The 17,651-nt window shown below is 30.6% G+C and overlaps 2 protein-coding genes and 1 pseudogene across 5 annotated transcripts; 1 reads left to right on the forward strand and 2 right to left on the reverse strand.

Moving 5' to 3' along the window:
* Nucleotides 1-710: 710 nt before the first annotated feature.
* Nucleotides 711-3,196, reverse strand: LOC110720718 (annotated as a pseudogene).
* A 471-nt stretch (nucleotides 3,197-3,667) lies between these two features.
* LOC110720968 (tropinone reductase homolog At5g06060-like) lies at nucleotides 3,668-6,371 on the reverse strand. The gene is made up of 5 exons (XM_021900073.1): nucleotides 5,999-6,371; nucleotides 5,317-5,524; nucleotides 4,788-5,004; nucleotides 4,516-4,622; nucleotides 3,668-3,973 (listed from the first exon to the last, which is right to left on the reverse strand). The coding sequence occupies exons 1-5, from the start codon at nucleotides 6,088-6,090 to the stop codon at nucleotides 3,785-3,787; spliced, it is 813 nt and encodes a 270-aa protein (XP_021755765.1). The 5' UTR covers nucleotides 6,091-6,371; the 3' UTR covers nucleotides 3,668-3,784.
* Nucleotides 6,372-13,218: 6,847 nt separating this feature from the next.
* LOC110720969 lies at nucleotides 13,219-17,196 on the forward strand. Of its 4 annotated transcripts, none has more exons than XM_021900076.1 (3): nucleotides 13,219-13,720; nucleotides 15,198-16,277; nucleotides 16,530-16,719. In XM_021900076.1, exons 2-3 carry the CDS (start codon nucleotides 15,228-15,230, stop codon nucleotides 16,572-16,574), a joined length of 1,095 nt encoding a protein of 364 aa, XP_021755768.1. In that variant the 5' UTR covers nucleotides 13,219-13,720; nucleotides 15,198-15,227; the 3' UTR covers nucleotides 16,575-16,719. The 4 variants fall into 4 exon arrangements, with proteins under 4 accessions (XP_021755768.1, XP_021755769.1, XP_021755767.1 ...); XM_021900077.1 differs by having other exon boundaries at nucleotides 16,557-16,719; XM_021900075.1 differs by having other exon boundaries at nucleotides 13,221-13,720; nucleotides 15,187-16,277; nucleotides 16,553-17,196.
* Nucleotides 17,197-17,651: the final 455 nt, after the last annotated feature.

Raw genomic sequence — 17,651 nt, forward strand, 5'->3', positions numbered from 1 at the left:
TTAAACACACGACCTTGCGATTAAACTGCCCATTATCCGTCCAACTTCCACAATCATCCGCCTTAACCGTTGTTATCTCATTAATTACGGTTTAAATTCAATTTTTTGGATTAATTAAATCATTTACTTCCCTCCTTTTCTGAATTAAATCAAACCCGACCCGTCATCCTTCCAAATCGGGTCTGGGGGGCAAGTTGTTTGGGTCCAATTTAGTCCAATTGGGCCTAGGCATTAAATGATCCAATTAAAAGCCCAAGGTCAAGGTTCAACTCTCCAATTGTGTTAAAGTCAAAGGTCAGCCCTCAAAGCAAGCCAATTGGGCTAAGGCCCAACTTCTCCATGTATGAAGAGGTATAAAAGCCATCAATATTCACACATTCAGGGATTCATTCATAGATTCATATATTCTCATATACTCAAATAAAGCCTCAAGCAAAAAATTCTCTTGCATAGTGTTCTCTTTCTACACATTGTACTGACTTTAGCATCGGAGGGGCCTTCCTCGGCAACACCCCCGAGGCTAGTTTACGTGTGTTTACTGTGCAGGAAACCTTCGGCCCAACATAACTTGGACCGAATCCAGTCTTCTCCGTTTCAGCGGACGTTCGGCAAGGTCCCATTATTTTCACTCGAAACACTTTGTAAATAGTGATATACAGAGCATTTTGTATAAACAAAACTCAAAAAGATGGACAGATGACATTGTTTTGTTAGAATGTACCTTTTACAGCTCCATAAACGGAACCAGCATTAATTCCGAAAATACTATCAATTGATGAAATGAATACGATGCTGCCTCCCCCTGAGGCCTTTAACATAGGATGAGCAAGTTGGGATAGATGGTATGCTGATTCAAAGCAAAGGCCCATTACATGTGAGAAATCCTCTCCTGTGTAATTGATTGTTTCCTTAAATATGCAACCACCTGCATTATTTACCTGAAAATCAACTAGTTATATTGTGATTTTACGGAATATCTATGCACTTGGAATTGAGGGGGAGTATGTAGGTAATGTGATCCTTATTCCCAAGTACCTACTCTTAACTCTTAAGATGTTCAATCTAGTGACCTTAAGGCTAAAACTTATTACAAGGTACTTCCTCCGTTCTTTTTTACTTGACCCGCTTTGACTTTTACACTGTTCACCACCCCTCCTTTGACCGTCTTTTGTGAATAATATGTAACGAAAAACATATTCATGTTGGATCTTTTTGAATTCGTCTCAATGAGTACTATCATAATATATAACTTTTATATTTTTTACTTATGGAGAATTAAAGTTATTGATTGTTAAATTTTTACATTGGTAAGCATGATAAAAGAAACAAGTCAAACAAAAAAGAATAGAGTAAATACTTCATAATTCTTAACCATCTACACCAAACCTTGCTTAGCTTGGAGAAGAAAACTCTGTTCTTCTATGGTTGCTCGTGTATTAAAAAGATGACTATATACGGAAATTGTTGAATTCGTTCGGGACTTTTCTTAACCACATATTTCCTCTTATCATCACGTTTAAATTAGAAAGTAAATTAAATTGGATGATAAGAAACCTATGTACCAAATAAAATAAAATAAAATAAAAAAAAAGGCAGCATATACCCTTATGCTTCATCAACAACAACAATTAATTGACCCAATTATAAGATGTAAATCAATGATTAAGGAAAACTCTTCTATAGATTCTTAGAGGGCGTTTGATTAGTGTATTTTTTGAATTGGAAACGGATTCAATTAAACCGGTATCGTTACCGTGTGTTTGGTTTGAAGGCATGGTAACAATTACCATTACCCTAAGGTAATGGTTACCCCTCATTTGTTACCTCTCAAAAACTTGGGGTAACAAATATCCTTACTCTCTTCTTAACAAATACCCTTTCCATGATTAAACCAAACAAATAAAAAGGTAATATTTAAATGATTCCTTTCCCCCGTCTTATTTGTTTCCTTTCCACTCCGTTTTCATTTTCTGAACCAAACGCCCCCTTAATATATATATATATATATATAGTATGCTCAATTTTCCATTGAAAGTAATATTGATAGTCTCCATAAGCTTCTCTCTTTGAGGTCGAGAAGAGACATCACAAATCGATCCACTTGAAAGCCTTTTGTCTTCCAATCAACCAAGCAAGCATCAAGCTCTTCTTTGTTACGAGCGCACGTATGAACATTTGCTCCTAGTTCCGCAAGTTCCTCTACTATTGCATGTCTGCGAACATAATTGATCATCTATTAAATTAAATAATACAATTTCCTAATTACTACGAATTATATATTAGCAAAGCAAAACAAAACTATATATATATGATTGTAACTTGTAAGAATCAATTGATATTGAGGCAGCATAAAACTTAATAGATGGTTTTTCTTTTTTGGTGTTTAGAGAGCGAGCCACAAGGGCGGGGGTGAGAATCGATCCCAATATCTCCTGGAATCGGGAGGGAATCTTTAACCACTTGAATTATCCCTCACTCTCAAACTTAATAGATGGTTATGGTCAAGAATTAATTTGTGACATTATTTTCAATCAATCAATTAAATTATAAAATCTTAATGAGCCAATAAATTAAGTAATTAAACGACAATTATTAATCGGTTGATTTTTAAATGTTCAACACATCAAACAATTAAAAATTAATAGATCACTCTCAAACTTAATAGATGGTTATGGTCAAGAATTAATTTGTGACATTATTTTCAATCAATCAATTAAATTGTAAAATCTTAATGAGCCAATAAATTAAGTAATTAAACGACAATTATTAATCGGTTGATTTTTAAATGTTCAACACATCAAACAATTAAAAATTAAGAAAACAAAAAAATAAAAAGGAGAGAAATGTATGTAAATATAATACCCAATGCCTTTGGTACCACCGGTGACGAGCATTCATCCCTTGAAGTGACCACCGTTTGTTATTTCCATTATTATTAATCGTCTTTGCTTCCATTTTCTTTAATTTCTTTGTGGAATTTTTTTTTTTTTAAATCTAAATTTGAATTTTTTTTTTTTTTGAATTCTCTTACCTCCCCCCTCTACTCTCAAGTGATAACCTGTGGAGCTGAACTGGCTACATGTGAGAGATAGGTATGAGTGGAGCCGGCACGATTGTTGGTCACAATCTACCATGGATAGCAGGATAAGTGTATTTGTTACAGTACTTTTTTTTTTTTTTTTTTTTTTATCATTGTTCTAAAAAAAGTAAAAAAAAATAGGAAAGATATTATAACCTGACTTATTAAATAATTTTTTTTAAAAAGAAAAATACTAATACTATCGACAAAATAAAGGGTCAATCATGTAAATTGCTACATGGTTGGCTTTTTAGTTGATATGGACTAGAGTTGTCAATTCGGATGATTGAATCGGGTTTGATGAGAACGGGTTAATTTTAAAAGTTGAGTCATGCTAAATTATTATGTCCACGCGAATTCAAATCTGAATGAATATTTTTCGGGTCGATTCAGGTCAGGTTGGGTGTAGTTTTAACACATCTAATATGGACCATATGGTACTATGGTGAGATTGAACAATCGTGTTGGCCTACTCATACCTATCTCTCCTACATTGATTTTTTTTTTTGATGCGCATATTATTAGTGTGCACTAATTAATACTTTAATAGGGATAAAATTGGAACATCAAAATTATAGAAAGGATAAATGTGTCCAAAATTTATGATATAAATCGATTAAATTTCAATCATTACATATAACACGAAATCAGAACAAAAAACATAACCATTGACAGTAATAAAACACGAGTAGTAATTATCCTAGCTTAGCTTAGAATTGGTAGAAAACCATTGACAGTAATTCCACCATCAACAAATATGGTTTGGCCAGTAATGTAGGAAGATGCTGGCATGCAAAGGAAAGCCACTAGTCCTGACACTTCCTGAGGCTCTCCTTCACGTCCAAGAGCTGTTCGTGACTTGATATCCTCCAAATTCTCCTTTTTACTGAGTAACTGTCAAATTAAAGGGAATGATTAGTAGAATGCAAGTATGAATTGAAGTATCTACGTTGCTCGGACTCGAATTTGGGTGTCTTATCCGACACGATGATCTCATCGAAGGCAACTATAGGGTCTCGTGTGGTGTCGAAGTGTTGGAAGATCTATTTGACATGCGACAACTCACGTACAGTAGGGTGTTGAAGTAACATAGCGGAGTATATTATTTTGGGACGTTATAAAAAAAATGGTAAAGAGACCTAATTAATTAAGACGGATCAAAAGTTTGTCAAATTATGCTAACATATAGTATGTTAAATTTTAAACTTTCTTACATTTTAATAGATATGATATGTTAATTAAGCTTAGAATTTTTAGAACTTATAGCACAATTCTATGTATGTTAACTACACAAGTGTTTTGTAAATATGAATTAGAAGCATACACATGGCCAATTATATAATCAGGGATGGAGGGAATATAACATTATAAAGGGGTGATTTGTAAAGTATACAACCAATTAAATAGATAATTTAGTACGAGTAAAAGAATATTACCACATCAGCCATAGGTGTCCTAATGTACCCAGGAGCAACAGAATTCACCCTAATATTTTCTTTGGCCCATTCACATGCCAAATTTTTGGCTAGTTGGTTTAACGCCCCTACAAAATAAATAAAATAATTTTTTTTTTAAAAAAAACATAATAAATCAACACTAAATTTTTCTTATAAATATTATTTGTAAAAAAGAGATATAATATAATACAAATAAATATTGTTAAAACTCAAAAAGTAAGACAAAAAAATAATGTTCCATCAGAGTGTACCTTTTGTGGCTCCATAAATGGAGCCAACATTGATGCCGAAGAAACTAGCAATTGATGAAAGGAATATGATGTTGCCACCCCCTGAGGCCTTTAACATAGGATAACCAAGTTGAGAAAGATGGTATGCTGAATCAAAGTTAAGGGCCATTACATATGAGAAATCCTCTCTTGTGTAATCAATTGTTTCTTTCATTATGCCACCACCAACATTGTTTACCTGAAATTCAACAAGTAATATAGCTTGATTTCCAAGAGTAAAGTTATATTGATTCTTGATCTGTTATTATTATGGAATACAAATGAATAAATTGACAAAGGCGACTCTTCTATAGTTATCTTAAAGATCTGATAACTGTATATATATAGAGTTTATTGAACTTGAATACAGGGAAAGGATCGAACTCAGGTCACTCCTAGAGGAGATGGAGGGACAAACCGTCCCTCCACTCCATGATTCTCGCATAGCTTATAATATTATTAAATGACCATATATGTGTATATATATGAAAATTACTGAACTCGAACTTACAAGTATGTCCAATTTTCCACCAAAGATGGTATTGATAGTCTCCATAAGCTTCTCTCTTTGAGGTTGAGAAGAAACATCACAGATTGAGCCACTCACTTGAAGACCTTTAGTCTTCCAATCAACCAAACATGCATCGAGCTCTTCTTCTTTGCGAGCGCATGTATAAACACTTGCTCCTAGTTCCGCAAGTTCCTCTACAATTGCATGCCTGTTTATAACTCAATAATATTTGTATCATAAATTCATAATACTAGACAAAAGAATAAAAAATTCCATTGAACAAAATTTCATGAAAAAACATGTAGTATATATATCCTAAAACTTAGAAAATATTATCAAAAAAAACCGTAAAACTTCAATTGTACAATGATTTTAAGGACCAAAACTTAATAAAATGTTCGTGAGTTAGACATACTAATAATATACTGTTGTTCACCGAGTTTTGTTAATAAAGTATTTGAAGAATTAAATTGTGATGACTAATTTGTAATCAATCATTTATTTGCATCTATTGCTCTAGGTACTTTTAAAATCCAAATGAACCAATAAATTAAGTAATTAGCAAACACAAAAACTTGACTTGTTCGATCAATTGCAATTATTATATATAAATGTTTAACATATCTAAAAAATAAATAAATAAAATAAAAGACACAAAAGAGTTGTAAATGTTATAGTATACCCAATGCCTTTGGTACCACCGGTGACAAGAGCATTCATCCCTTGAAGTGACCATCGTTTGTTATTTCCATCACTATTTGCCTTTGCTTCCATTTTCTTTCTTTATAGAAGTCTATGCACTAATAGATTGGTATTTTTCTATTTGAAAATTTGCTTTAAACCATTATTTATAGACTAATATTGGTAGTGAAGTGGTCTCACTCTCCTCGAATTGATGTTCTAAATGGGACAAACGAAAAATAACGGATGAACAAATAAACGTGTTTTGTGGACAAGCAATTTTCTAGAAAAGTTGTGTGCTACTGTGCTCTTTTAGATTCCTAATCTCTTTATCTGATTATAATTGTCACGAAGTATTTTTGGCACATCTGTTAAGAAAATAAAGAGGTAAAAAGGCAAATAAAATGGTACTCGTAGTATTACTAGTATCCGTTAAGAAATATTGTCTACTAATGTCAAAGTAAAAAATGATAAGTTCATTGACTTGTCTTGTTTGATAATCTTTCAAATTTGATAACTCTTACCACTCAAAGTTCAATCATATACTCCCTCCGCCCATAATTATCTGCAACATTTGTCATAAGTGGATGCTTTCTATTATGTGCAATAAATATTTTTCTTTCCTCTTTTAGTAAATTTTAAAGAGTAAAAAGACCACCTTACCCTTACTTTTATTTTTTAACTTTGTTTAATATCTTTTAATTACACTCAATTTTCCACATTTTTCCCACTCATAAAAGGGGCCTTCACTTTTCCACCTTTTTCCACTTACTTTAACCCACCCTAAAACAAAAAAAAATAAGGGACCATTTCTTTCCCTTCTTTTTCCCACTTAGTTAAACCCACCCAAACTTAATTAAACTCCACTAAAAGTTTTACCTAGGAGTCCGCAAAAAGGCTGTTTGGTGCAGATAATCTTGGGCAGAGGGAGTACATCAATGTCTCGTTGATTGTTATCAATCTTATGATGGTTAGCTCTTTGTTATTATTGGTGAACTCGTCCTTATCCTAACTCCTTAGGATAATGCAAAATCTTCACGCTTACTTGTATAAATTAATATTTTTTATTTAAACATAGGCCCACAATTGTTGATATATTACAAAATGTCTTAATAATTAGACATTTTTGTTAAATTTATTTACAATTATATCACTTGATAAGTGATAAACGAATTTTAAGGGCTCCCTCATACAAGTATCTCATACAAGTATTTATTGTTATTTACATACTCCGTATATCATACTCTACCAAAAGAGTGAGGAGCCTAGGTTAATCTTTAGGATATCACATGACATTTTGGTAAATATATCAACAATTTTATCCAATTATCATCACTATGGGACTCGCTTTTAAGGAAAAAGTTATCAATTTGTTTACAAAAATGCCACGGGATAAATAAGAATTGTGTATCTTAGAGATTAGCTTGTATTTTCTCAGAAGAGAGTATAGTATTTGTAGAAATGACAAATTTTTTTATTTTTTTTAAAAACTATAGAAATGACAATTAGGTACTTTGTCTTTGTTTAATGGTAACTAAAAAATCTTCCAATCATATAAGGCTGAGGGTTAATCCCTATTAATTAGAAACATTTAAAGGGTGTGAATCTCCCTGTCCTTTTCCTCTCATGCACTACAGGCTGCTAATTCGAGTTAAATTAACCTGTAAGAGATTTTAGACCGATAAGGTCCTATTCAATTCACCTTAAAAAAATAATATTCATTAAAAATAATTACAGTTTAATAAAAACAAGTTCAGTTCAGTAAAAATAATTAATTTCAATTCAGTAAAAATCAGTAACTCTAAAAAGAAATATAATATAAAATCAGTAAAAATAATTTCAATTTAGTAAAATTAATTTCAGTTCAGTAAAAATAATTTAAGTTTAGCAAAAATAAGGTAAAATAAACGGAACCTAACATAACTAATTAAAACATTAGTTATTGAGCAAGGACGATCGAGTATTCGACTGAGTCAATATATGGATTATGGAGGTAAAAATTGCAAAAAGTGAATGGTAAGCAGCAATTCATAAAAAGCACCACGAGTAAAATGAAATTTGACACAGCAGTTTGGTGATGAAAACTCGCAAAAGCACCACGAGTGAGTCAATATATGGTAGGCAAAAATTACAATGCAAGGACAATCATGCTCAATCTTCTATATATATATATATATTTTTATTAAGTTAAGTCCTTGTATCATCCACGATAGTTTTTTAAAATTATTTTTAAATAAATATTATATGAAAAAATTTACATAAATATTATAATCAATTTATTGTGAAAGAGCCTATTTACCCAAAAGATAATTCAAATACGCATTTATCATGGAAGATATCAAATCTTTTATTTTTGTTAATAAGAATCTAATTTTTTTTTTCTATTTAAGTTTATAGTTAGTAATATATACTGTGGAAAGATACCTCAAATATTTTATTTATGTATAAAATTTGTTTTATATGGATTTTTTTTTTTTTTCACACCAGAAAATGACGTGTGTCATATTGCTGGTGTGTTTTTTAGTATATAGTTGATTAATAGTTAATATAGTTATGATTGATTGATTGATGTTAAAAACGACCATATATGTAAGTTACTGAATTCATGCCCTTTTTTAATCATATGATTCCTCTTGCCACTACATTTAAATTAGAAAATAGATTTAGGAGGGTGAGTTGAATTGAGTAAAATATTGTGTAAGGTTGTAAGTGGTATTTGTTGGGAAATAATTTATGACATAGTGAAATGTAAGGGATGTGGGAAGAGAGAGACGAAGGAGAGAGAAAAAAAAAAAAAAAAACTAAGAGGGTGCCAAAAAAAAAATGGAGTGAGGACCATGTAAGAAGACTAGGAGAGGTATAATAAAATAAAGAGAAACTGTCCAAATAGGAAGTGATGCAAAAAATAAAAAGGTCAATTTAATAATTCGAGTGATGTAATAGAGTATATAAATCGATCATTGGGTTTCAATTTTTTACTTAACCTTTTGGTTAAGATATGATGATCCTCTAATTTACCATGACATTAGAATTAACGTGGCACAAAGGTTATGATCGAGTTCAAATCTCATCCAACCCATTTTCAAAGGTTTTGGTTGGGATGGTTAGTTTTCTAACATGATATCAGATACATTTAAGCTTTTGGTTGAGATGATTTTCCAACATGATATCAGAGATTTAGAATAAACGTGACAAGAAGGCCATGGGTCTCTTTGTCAAAAAAAAATAAATAAATAAATAATAATAATAAATAAATAAAATTAAAAATTAAAAAAAAAAAAGGGTATGGGTTCAAACCTTATCCACCCTTCCTTTTAAGTGTAATATTTCAAGTCTGTTGGGTAGACGCTTATGCTTTCAACCATCATCTTAAGTTGGAATAGGATATATAATGAGCTTAAAATCTAGTCATCACTCATACCTATATTAATCGTTTATTTTGAATTTGACATTTGAAAAAGTAGAAATTACTTTAATTTTCTTGGAATTATAATTTGCTTATAGTTTCAAAAAATGGTGAAAACTGCAATAAAAAAAAATAAAAAAAAATAATCAAATGAACAAAAAATACAGAGTAACAAACTAGGTTTTTATAAAAACGATAAATAATCACCCACCTTGACCTAATCGGCTAACCCTGTCCCTTTTCTAATCATGCACATTTAACCGCACCAAAGTGAATTGGTCTCAAGATATTTAGACTTTTTAAGGATATCATATATCTCTTGATACCTTGGTTATTAACTTATTAGTTATTTATGGTATCATATATTATTATCCTGTGAATATCTTTGATATTATAGTTAATTAGTATATCTTAGTGATAAGTTTGCTTTTAATACTCTTTCATAATACTATAAATTTTAAGTTTTCAACATATTATATATATTCTCAATACAATTTATATCTGAAAAGTTAGTAGTCCGCTCACCACCCATATTGTCTCTTCTCGTCGTTTTAAATCGAAATTAAATTTTCTAAGGTCCCATTCACTTCACCTTAATTTTGCTGAACTGAAATTATTTTTACTGATTAAAAAACTGAATTTTACTAAATTGAACTTATTTTTACTGATTTAAATATTACATATATATATATATATATATATATATATATATATATATATATATATATATATATATATTGTATACTAGATGGAAGCTCGTGCGATGCACGGTTTTTTCATCTAAGATTTTTAATTATTTGATTTATTGTATTTAATAATTTCAGACAAAATTACAAAAGTTTAATATTTTTATTTTTTACTATAATCTATAATGAATTTATTAAATATAAATAAATTGTAAATATGATATTTTTCCATAATATAAAATCTTTAATGTGAAATGATAAATTTTTAATCATTTAAATCCTAAATCATTATTCATTGTTTTACCATATCTTTTATTTCAATAGAATTACCAACCTCGTCCACAACCAACCAACTACATCAATGGATAAATTGAATCGTGAAATGTTAGCCAAACTGAAATTGATATAAATTAAATCTTTACATTTATATAAAATAAATCAATATATTTACCAATAAATGAAAAATTGTTGCGATATAAAATCAAATCTATGCATTGGAAGTTTTTCATCATCTCCAAAAATAACCAAAGCCATCCATATATTAAGTATACAACATCTAATCGTATGCCATTACATAAACAAATAATCGTTAAGTATCCAAAATAAATACAATGTAACTAATAATTACAAATATAAATTTAAACATAAGATTTTAAAAATTACCCGGACATTGATGACCTAAAACTAACACAAAATTCGCTTGGTGGGGTTTTGTATTGATACAAAATTTTATTTGTGTCGTATGATGTGTTAGATCTACATGTAAAAAAACATTTAGTAAATAAAACATAAACATATAATCGTTGAGTATCCCAAATTAATACAATGTAAGTAATAATTAGAAATACTAATTTAAACATAGGATTTTAAAAATTAAGCTAAAAATTACCAAGCCATTGATGACCAAAAATTAACACAAATTACTAACACAAAATTCGCTGATGGGGTTTTTTTATTGATACGAAATTTTGTTTGTGTCGTATGATGTGTCAATTTATAATGGTAGGTATCACAAATTTTAATTTAATTATAATTAACGAAAAATTTGTATTTCTTAGCATAAATACTATCAAAATTTATCTTGTAATGATAGGTATCAAACTTTATTATAAGTGTTTATCATTTAAATATTTCTTAGTATATTTTTTTTGGATTTCTTATACTCGTAGTATTGAATTAATAAATTTATCTTTTCTTATATTTTTACTTATTTTTTTTTCATTAAAATAATTTAATTCGTGGATTATAATCTACGTGGCATTAAAATTTTAGATATATCAAATCTAATTCGTTACTTTTATCTAGGTGGCGACATAATTTTTTAATTCAAAAATAAAATACAAATCTTTCTTCTTATTGATCAAAATAAGTATATTTCTTACGTGGCGCTCCAAATGCTCTCCAAAAATGCCTACTTTATTTATATATATTAGATTAGGTAAAATATTCTATTTTTGTAATTTATATAATTGGCATATATCACGATAATATATTATGCCAACCATATAAATTTACATAATACCGTATATACAAATGGTTGGCCTATAACGATAATGTATATGATTGTCAAATTAAATATATCAACTCTGACATGCATGCATATATATATGAGACTATTAAAATATATAGACCTTGTTACAAATAGTTAATCGTTAAAATAGTTTTGAAAGCAGCGGGTTGGAGTTAACGATCTCAAACCCAAAGACTTTAGCACAATTTATGACATGCATGAAAAAAATCTGGTTAATTAAATTTTTTGGTTTGAATTCTTAGTCAATTTTTTACTACGTATACGTTGGTTAACTGCATGGAACTTACAAATAATTATAGAAAATATTGGTAATTTGATTGATCATATCAAGCATGTGATATTTAAGCAAAAAAAATAAAAATATAATGACATTTATGAATATCATATTCAAATATCTTATTAAATATATTGTAAGTGATTAGGTATCCAATTACGATAAATTTTGTTACCCTTTTATAAAATATAGTACTTGTATTTACCGAATATAATCGACTACAATATTATCAATAAGACATAATATTTTATACTTAAAAAAAAAGATATTATATTTTATAACTATACAATATGTGATAAAAGTGTAGACAAAAGTGATGCATAAAAAAATATATGCGAAGTATAAAAAAAAAAAATCTTGTACGACAATATTTTGCAATATATGGAAAAAATAATTTACATTAAAAAATCGTAGTAAAAAAAGCATCATGTACATGAACTTAAATTAATTTTGCTGAAATTATTTTTGCTGAACTGAAATTATATTTATTGAACTGAAATTATTTTTGCTGAAGTGAAATTATTTTTATTGAATTGAAATTATTTTTACTTAATATTATTTTTTTAAGATAATATTATAACGAAGGTTGATTATTATTTATTGTAACTCTCCCTCTACAAACAATTATTGCTCCTTTCACGTCAATTTGTTAATTGAACTATGGAAAATTATTCATGATATCGGCATGTGGGGTTATATCCGGAACAATCCATCCCACACACATGATCCATGTACCTTAGTGTCACTAAAACATGTGAGCAAAACATACAAAATAATGTGTTCAAAGAAGAGTATTTTTACTATTTTAGCATGTCATGACAACATACAACATAATGTGTTCAAAGAGGAGTATGTATTTTGCATGTCATGACTTTCTCATAGACAGATCTAAAACATCTATTTAACTATTTTTTTTTTTTTTAAAACCGAACATGGTTCAAGCTTACATATGATCCTCCCTATTTAGTTATTCGTACCACACACAAACACAAATTTAAATACTATCAAGATTATAATTAATTGAGTTTTTATAAAAAAAAAAAGATAATAATTAATTAAACTTACCAAAAAAAGTATACACTAGTAAATAAAAAATAAATAATTTAAATTATTATATAAATATATACTAATTACTTCGTATTATAATTTATAATAAACTCTATTATAAAATATTAAATTTTGTAATAAATGTTTTCTAAAAGATTTAGTAAAAATGTAAAATATATAGACGACAAACAATATACATTAACAAACGTAATAGTTACAAAGTAATATGTACACTTTTTTGAATCGAATATGTTTTTTTTTTTTAAAAGGGTAATGTTATAGTCCTTTGGGTTATGAATAAGTATTTAAGATTTTTCCTAATTTGGTATTAATTTAAAAATATATGACAAAATCACGCTCAAATAAGTGTAAATAATGATGTATTTTTATTTGTTTTTTTTTCCATTTTAAGCTTTTTATACATAGCATTTTTCATCTTAAAATATTAAATTCCTCGTCAAAAAAAAATAAAAATAAAATAAAATAAAATCATATTGCAAGTTTTAAGAAACGGCTTATTAAAAGAAAAAGATTATAGAGTTCAACAAAAGTTAATTGAAAATGAATTCTAACCGTTGATATTATGGAAATTTGACTGTTGAAAATGTATACGTGCCACTAATCTTGCCTCCTTTGTTTTCAATTTTTGTTTGCTCCTTTTCACTTTTATTACACTGCACCTCACTCTCTATCTCTCCTCCATTGAAGCGTATTCTTCCCACTTCTCCATTGAAGCATATTCCAAGCTTTCTCTCCTCCATTGAAATTCAACTTCTGAGGTAATTTTTTTTTTTTATCTTTTTTTATTTAATTTGTTGAATTTCAATTAATTTCATAATCTAGGGTTTATGTTAATCTAATTGTCAGTATAGTCAAATTAGGGTTCTACTAAGATGGATTATTGAACTATTACTTATAATTAACCGAAGTTATGAAAAATTAAAACTTGCAATTTTGTTGATATTTTTAAGCAAGAACAATTATGTGTGATTTTTGGTGCTTAATTTGATATATGAGTCAAATTATATTACTGATGTGTTTGGATTTTGTGTATCACCCTTCTATGCTCCCCTCTTGCCCGTGCTTAAGGACAGTTGCTGGTTAAATAATTGTTTCCTGTTTTGTATAAAAATATTCTTTCTTGTTTTGGCAAGATTTGAATTTTCTATATTACCCGATTTCGATTACGGGTTTATGGGCGTATTCGGCAAAATTAGCTATTGTTGTATCAGGTAGCTATTCTAATAGCGATTTATGGGTTAATGTTAGTTGTTAGAGATTACCTATTAAGGTAGTTGGTTTTAAAATGAGTGATCAATATAACTAGTTTTGGGTATAGAATATATGGGGTGGTAGTGTATTGTGAATTTTAACATGTTTCAATATGTTATAGTACCTAGCTATATTAACTCGAATTCCTGTTGAGAAAAGCTCTTTAAGTCGGATTACTTTGATGTCTGTTATTGTAGTTAGTTAAAGTTTTGGGGGTGATACCCATTTTCTGGGATCACAGACTGTGTATAGCATTTGCCCCTTTGCGACTCTCTCTACACCAAAACAAAAAAATAAACTTGAATTGCTACCCTAGTTTGGTACTTATACAATCGTGCAACATACTAACATAGTAGACTTTTGATTGAATGAAAATGCTAACTGTTATCCCCTTGGTTTTCCCGTGTTGATCCAGCGGAATCAAAACCAAGGATAATTTTAAAAATGAACCTTTTTGGATACTTTTCTGGAGGAAAAGGTAACCTGGGTGGGTTGGGTCCCATGTTTAGGGTATTAAAGGGCTGATGAGTGATGAGGAATAATAGTGATCAAATAAGGAATAAAACAAGAGGTTGGTATAACTCTAAAAAATGCCTTGCCAAAAAAAAAAAACTCTAAAAACCAGATGTGGAAGAAGGTGAGTGCTTAGGAAAATGGAGGGAGTATTTGAGAAGTTTTTGCCAAACGCGGACTGTGTTTGGGAGTCTTAAGGTTCTGTTATCTTTATTTTTAACATGTATCATAGGATGAATAGGTTTGACCTTTACCATGAAGAGATTGTTGCTTCTTATGAGCATCTAGATTTTCATATATTACTCCTCGTGTTAAAGTACTGTCAATGGTTATGTTAGGATGCAGCAATATTTCAAAAAAGTTCCTGAAGTGGAGAAACAGCATTACTGATATTCAGATAATTTAATAAGGGCATAACACATGCTTGTCATAAGCTGCCTATAGCTTGACATGATTTCAGATGTCTTGCAGGTGAAATTTCATTGTTTTTGGCTGTTATATATGGAGATAAATCAAGTTAATCAACCACAGCAGATGAGCGGCTCTGTCCCTCTGTCAGATGCTTCTGTGAAGAGAAAGCGAGGTCGTCCTCGAAAAGAAAGAAGTGAAAACCCTGGAAAAACCCATCTACCACGTAAAAGGGATCAAAACCAAAATCATGGTGAAGGTGCCCCTGTGCCCCCAGGATTTGAAGAAGTTGATGGGAATCAAAAACCGCCGTCAGCTAATACAGTTAAGAGCAATAAAGAGGATTCAGTGATTGGCCAAATAGTTACAGGTGTGATTGAGGCAGTATTTGATGCTGGATATTTGTTGTCAGTTCGTGTTGGTGATTCTGACACAAGTTTGAGAGGTATTGTATTCAAGCCAGGACATTATGTTCCTGTTTCAGCCGAAAATGATGTGGCCCCTAGTTTGCAAATGATCAGAAGGAATGAGGTGCCTTTTCCATCAAGGAACCAAGGTCACAAGCGTCGGGGGAGAGAGAGAAGTAACCACCATGCTGCATATCCATCAAATGGTTCACCTACTTTTAATCAATTGGCTAGGGTTCGAGCTACACAAATGTCTATTGTGGCAGCGCAACCTACCCACCCAGTGGGAGAAAGAGGCACTGTGGTACCAGTGATTCTGCAACCAGTGAGCTTGTCAAATGGTGCAACTCCTGTTGTTGAAGCACCTCCCATTGCTTCTCAACCTGCTCATTTGGCAGCCTTGAAAAGCAGGTTGCCTCCTTTGACCCAGGAGGCAGCAACCAAAGGATCTCAGACAGATAGTGGTTCTGCTTCGCAACCAATTGATGACCATGTCGATGCTGCTAAGAGAGTACAAGGGTCACCTGAGTCTGCAGAAACTCAGAACAATAGTGGACAGTCAAACAAAGTGTTGCCAGATACTCCGGGGCTTACCCCAGAACAAGTCCAGGACTTGAGTAAGCCCCTGTTGGTTAAGCCCCTACAAGCTATTTGCTCAGAGCCCCCAGATCAATCTGCATCTATACCCCCCACTTTTCCTGAGAGAAGAGCAGGCAAGATGACAGAACTGCTAATGGTGAGTGAAAGTCAAAACTTTAATTCTCGTCGTGTAAGAGTTTTTTTTTACGTCAATTTTCAATTTTTATGCAACCTTTATACAAGTATTTATATTTAACATTTAATTTTTATACTACCTTTAAAAAGGATTTTTTTGAGTTTTACTGGGCTTACTAGTTGGATGATTGTTTTAGGTTTGACCGTTTGAAATACTTCTTACTATGTTACTGAAAGTATCAAATTTATTTTATACAAATCACTAACTGAACAGAACTACTCTGCTGCTTTGCAAAGGCAGTACAGCAAGAAAACTTAATGGAGAGGCAGATTTCTGATGGTCAACATCAAGACTTCAAGAGCCTGGGAAACTGAACTGAGCAAACGAAAGAACTTGGAAAATCATTCTTCAGAATGGATGAAAATTTTGCTCAAAGACCATATCTTCCCAAAGTTTCCATGTTTGGCTATCTTGTACAGGAAGACCAATTGAATCTCTAACTACTTTCTGGTTGGTTAAGACAGTATGTCATAAAGCAGCTATGAAAGAAATTTCATCTAAGACTGCGCATTTTTCCAAGCTGCTCAAGCGCAGTATCCTGTTCAAGGCAAAGGCAAGGTGGTTGTGCTTAGCTTCCATGGGGTTCGAGTTTTTTCAATCATTGTATGTTTTTTGAAAGAACTGTATGAATATGTTTATGAAAAGCTCCATCATAATACAGTTGTGGTTAGTTTCAAGTTATACATGAATTGTTTAGTGTGGTATGTTGGACTCGTCGATAATGGATAGGATCTTTTTAGACTTCAAGTAAGATCCAATTCCAGACGAGGAGGCCCCAACACTTCGAAAATAATTAGTGCATATCTTTAAATTTTGGTTCTTGTGAAGCTCAATGGGCTTTTGTATTCATTTTAAAGTCTTAATCTTCATTTCTAGACTAGCTGATCCGGATATTGAGAACTTCGAGAGTTTGTTAAATCTTTACAAGGAAAACCTAAACTTGAACATTAACTCATTAGAAGCTACAAATTGGCGGTTCTTGGACGGTTCAAGCAAAGGAACTTGGTGTCTAGTACAAGCTCAAGTTCCATATCACTCTATACTTACTCTACTTAGTGGTTTATAATTAGTTTTTGCTTGCAAGTTTTTACCTTTCACTTGAAAGGGTTTTTCTTGGTTTAACCACTTAGGATTAATTTTAATTATTTTAGGAATTATGCACTAAGTAGAATTAGTTTCCTAATCTAAGTAAAATTAGTTTTCCTATTCTATTTGGGTTACTTGAGGCTAAAGGCTAGGGACTTGTCCTACTCCTATCAAACTTAGAATAAGTTAGTTTTTAGTCTATAAATAGTTGTAATTTCATGACTTTTAGATATGGAATTTTTCAGATTA

Source organism: Chenopodium quinoa, unplaced genomic scaffold, assembly GCF_001683475.1.
Source record: "Chenopodium quinoa cultivar QQ74 unplaced genomic scaffold, ASM168347v1, whole genome shotgun sequence".
NCBI classification, from domain to species: Eukaryota; Viridiplantae; Streptophyta; class Magnoliopsida; order Caryophyllales; family Amaranthaceae; genus Chenopodium; species Chenopodium quinoa.

Coding starts and splice junctions, on each gene's coding strand:
- LOC110720968 (XM_021900073.1), bottom strand. CDS start 6,090: ATGGAAGCAAAGGCAAATAGTGATGGAAATAACAAACGATGGTCACTT. Junction 5,525..5,998: donor GGTGGTACCAAAGGCATTGG/GTATACTATAAC, acceptor AGTTATAAACAG/GCATGCAATTGTAGAGGAAC. Junction 4,623..4,787: donor CATTTATGGAGCCACAAAAG/GTACACTCTGAT, acceptor TTTATTTTGTAG/GGGCGTTAAACCAACTAGCC.
- LOC110720969 (XM_021900075.1), top strand. CDS start 15,228: ATGGAGATAAATCAAGTTAATCAACCACAGCAGATGAGCGGCTCTGTC. Junction 16,278..16,552: donor AGATGACAGAACTGCTAATG/GTGAGTGAAAGT, acceptor TGCTTTGCAAAG/GCAGTACAGCAAGAAAACTT.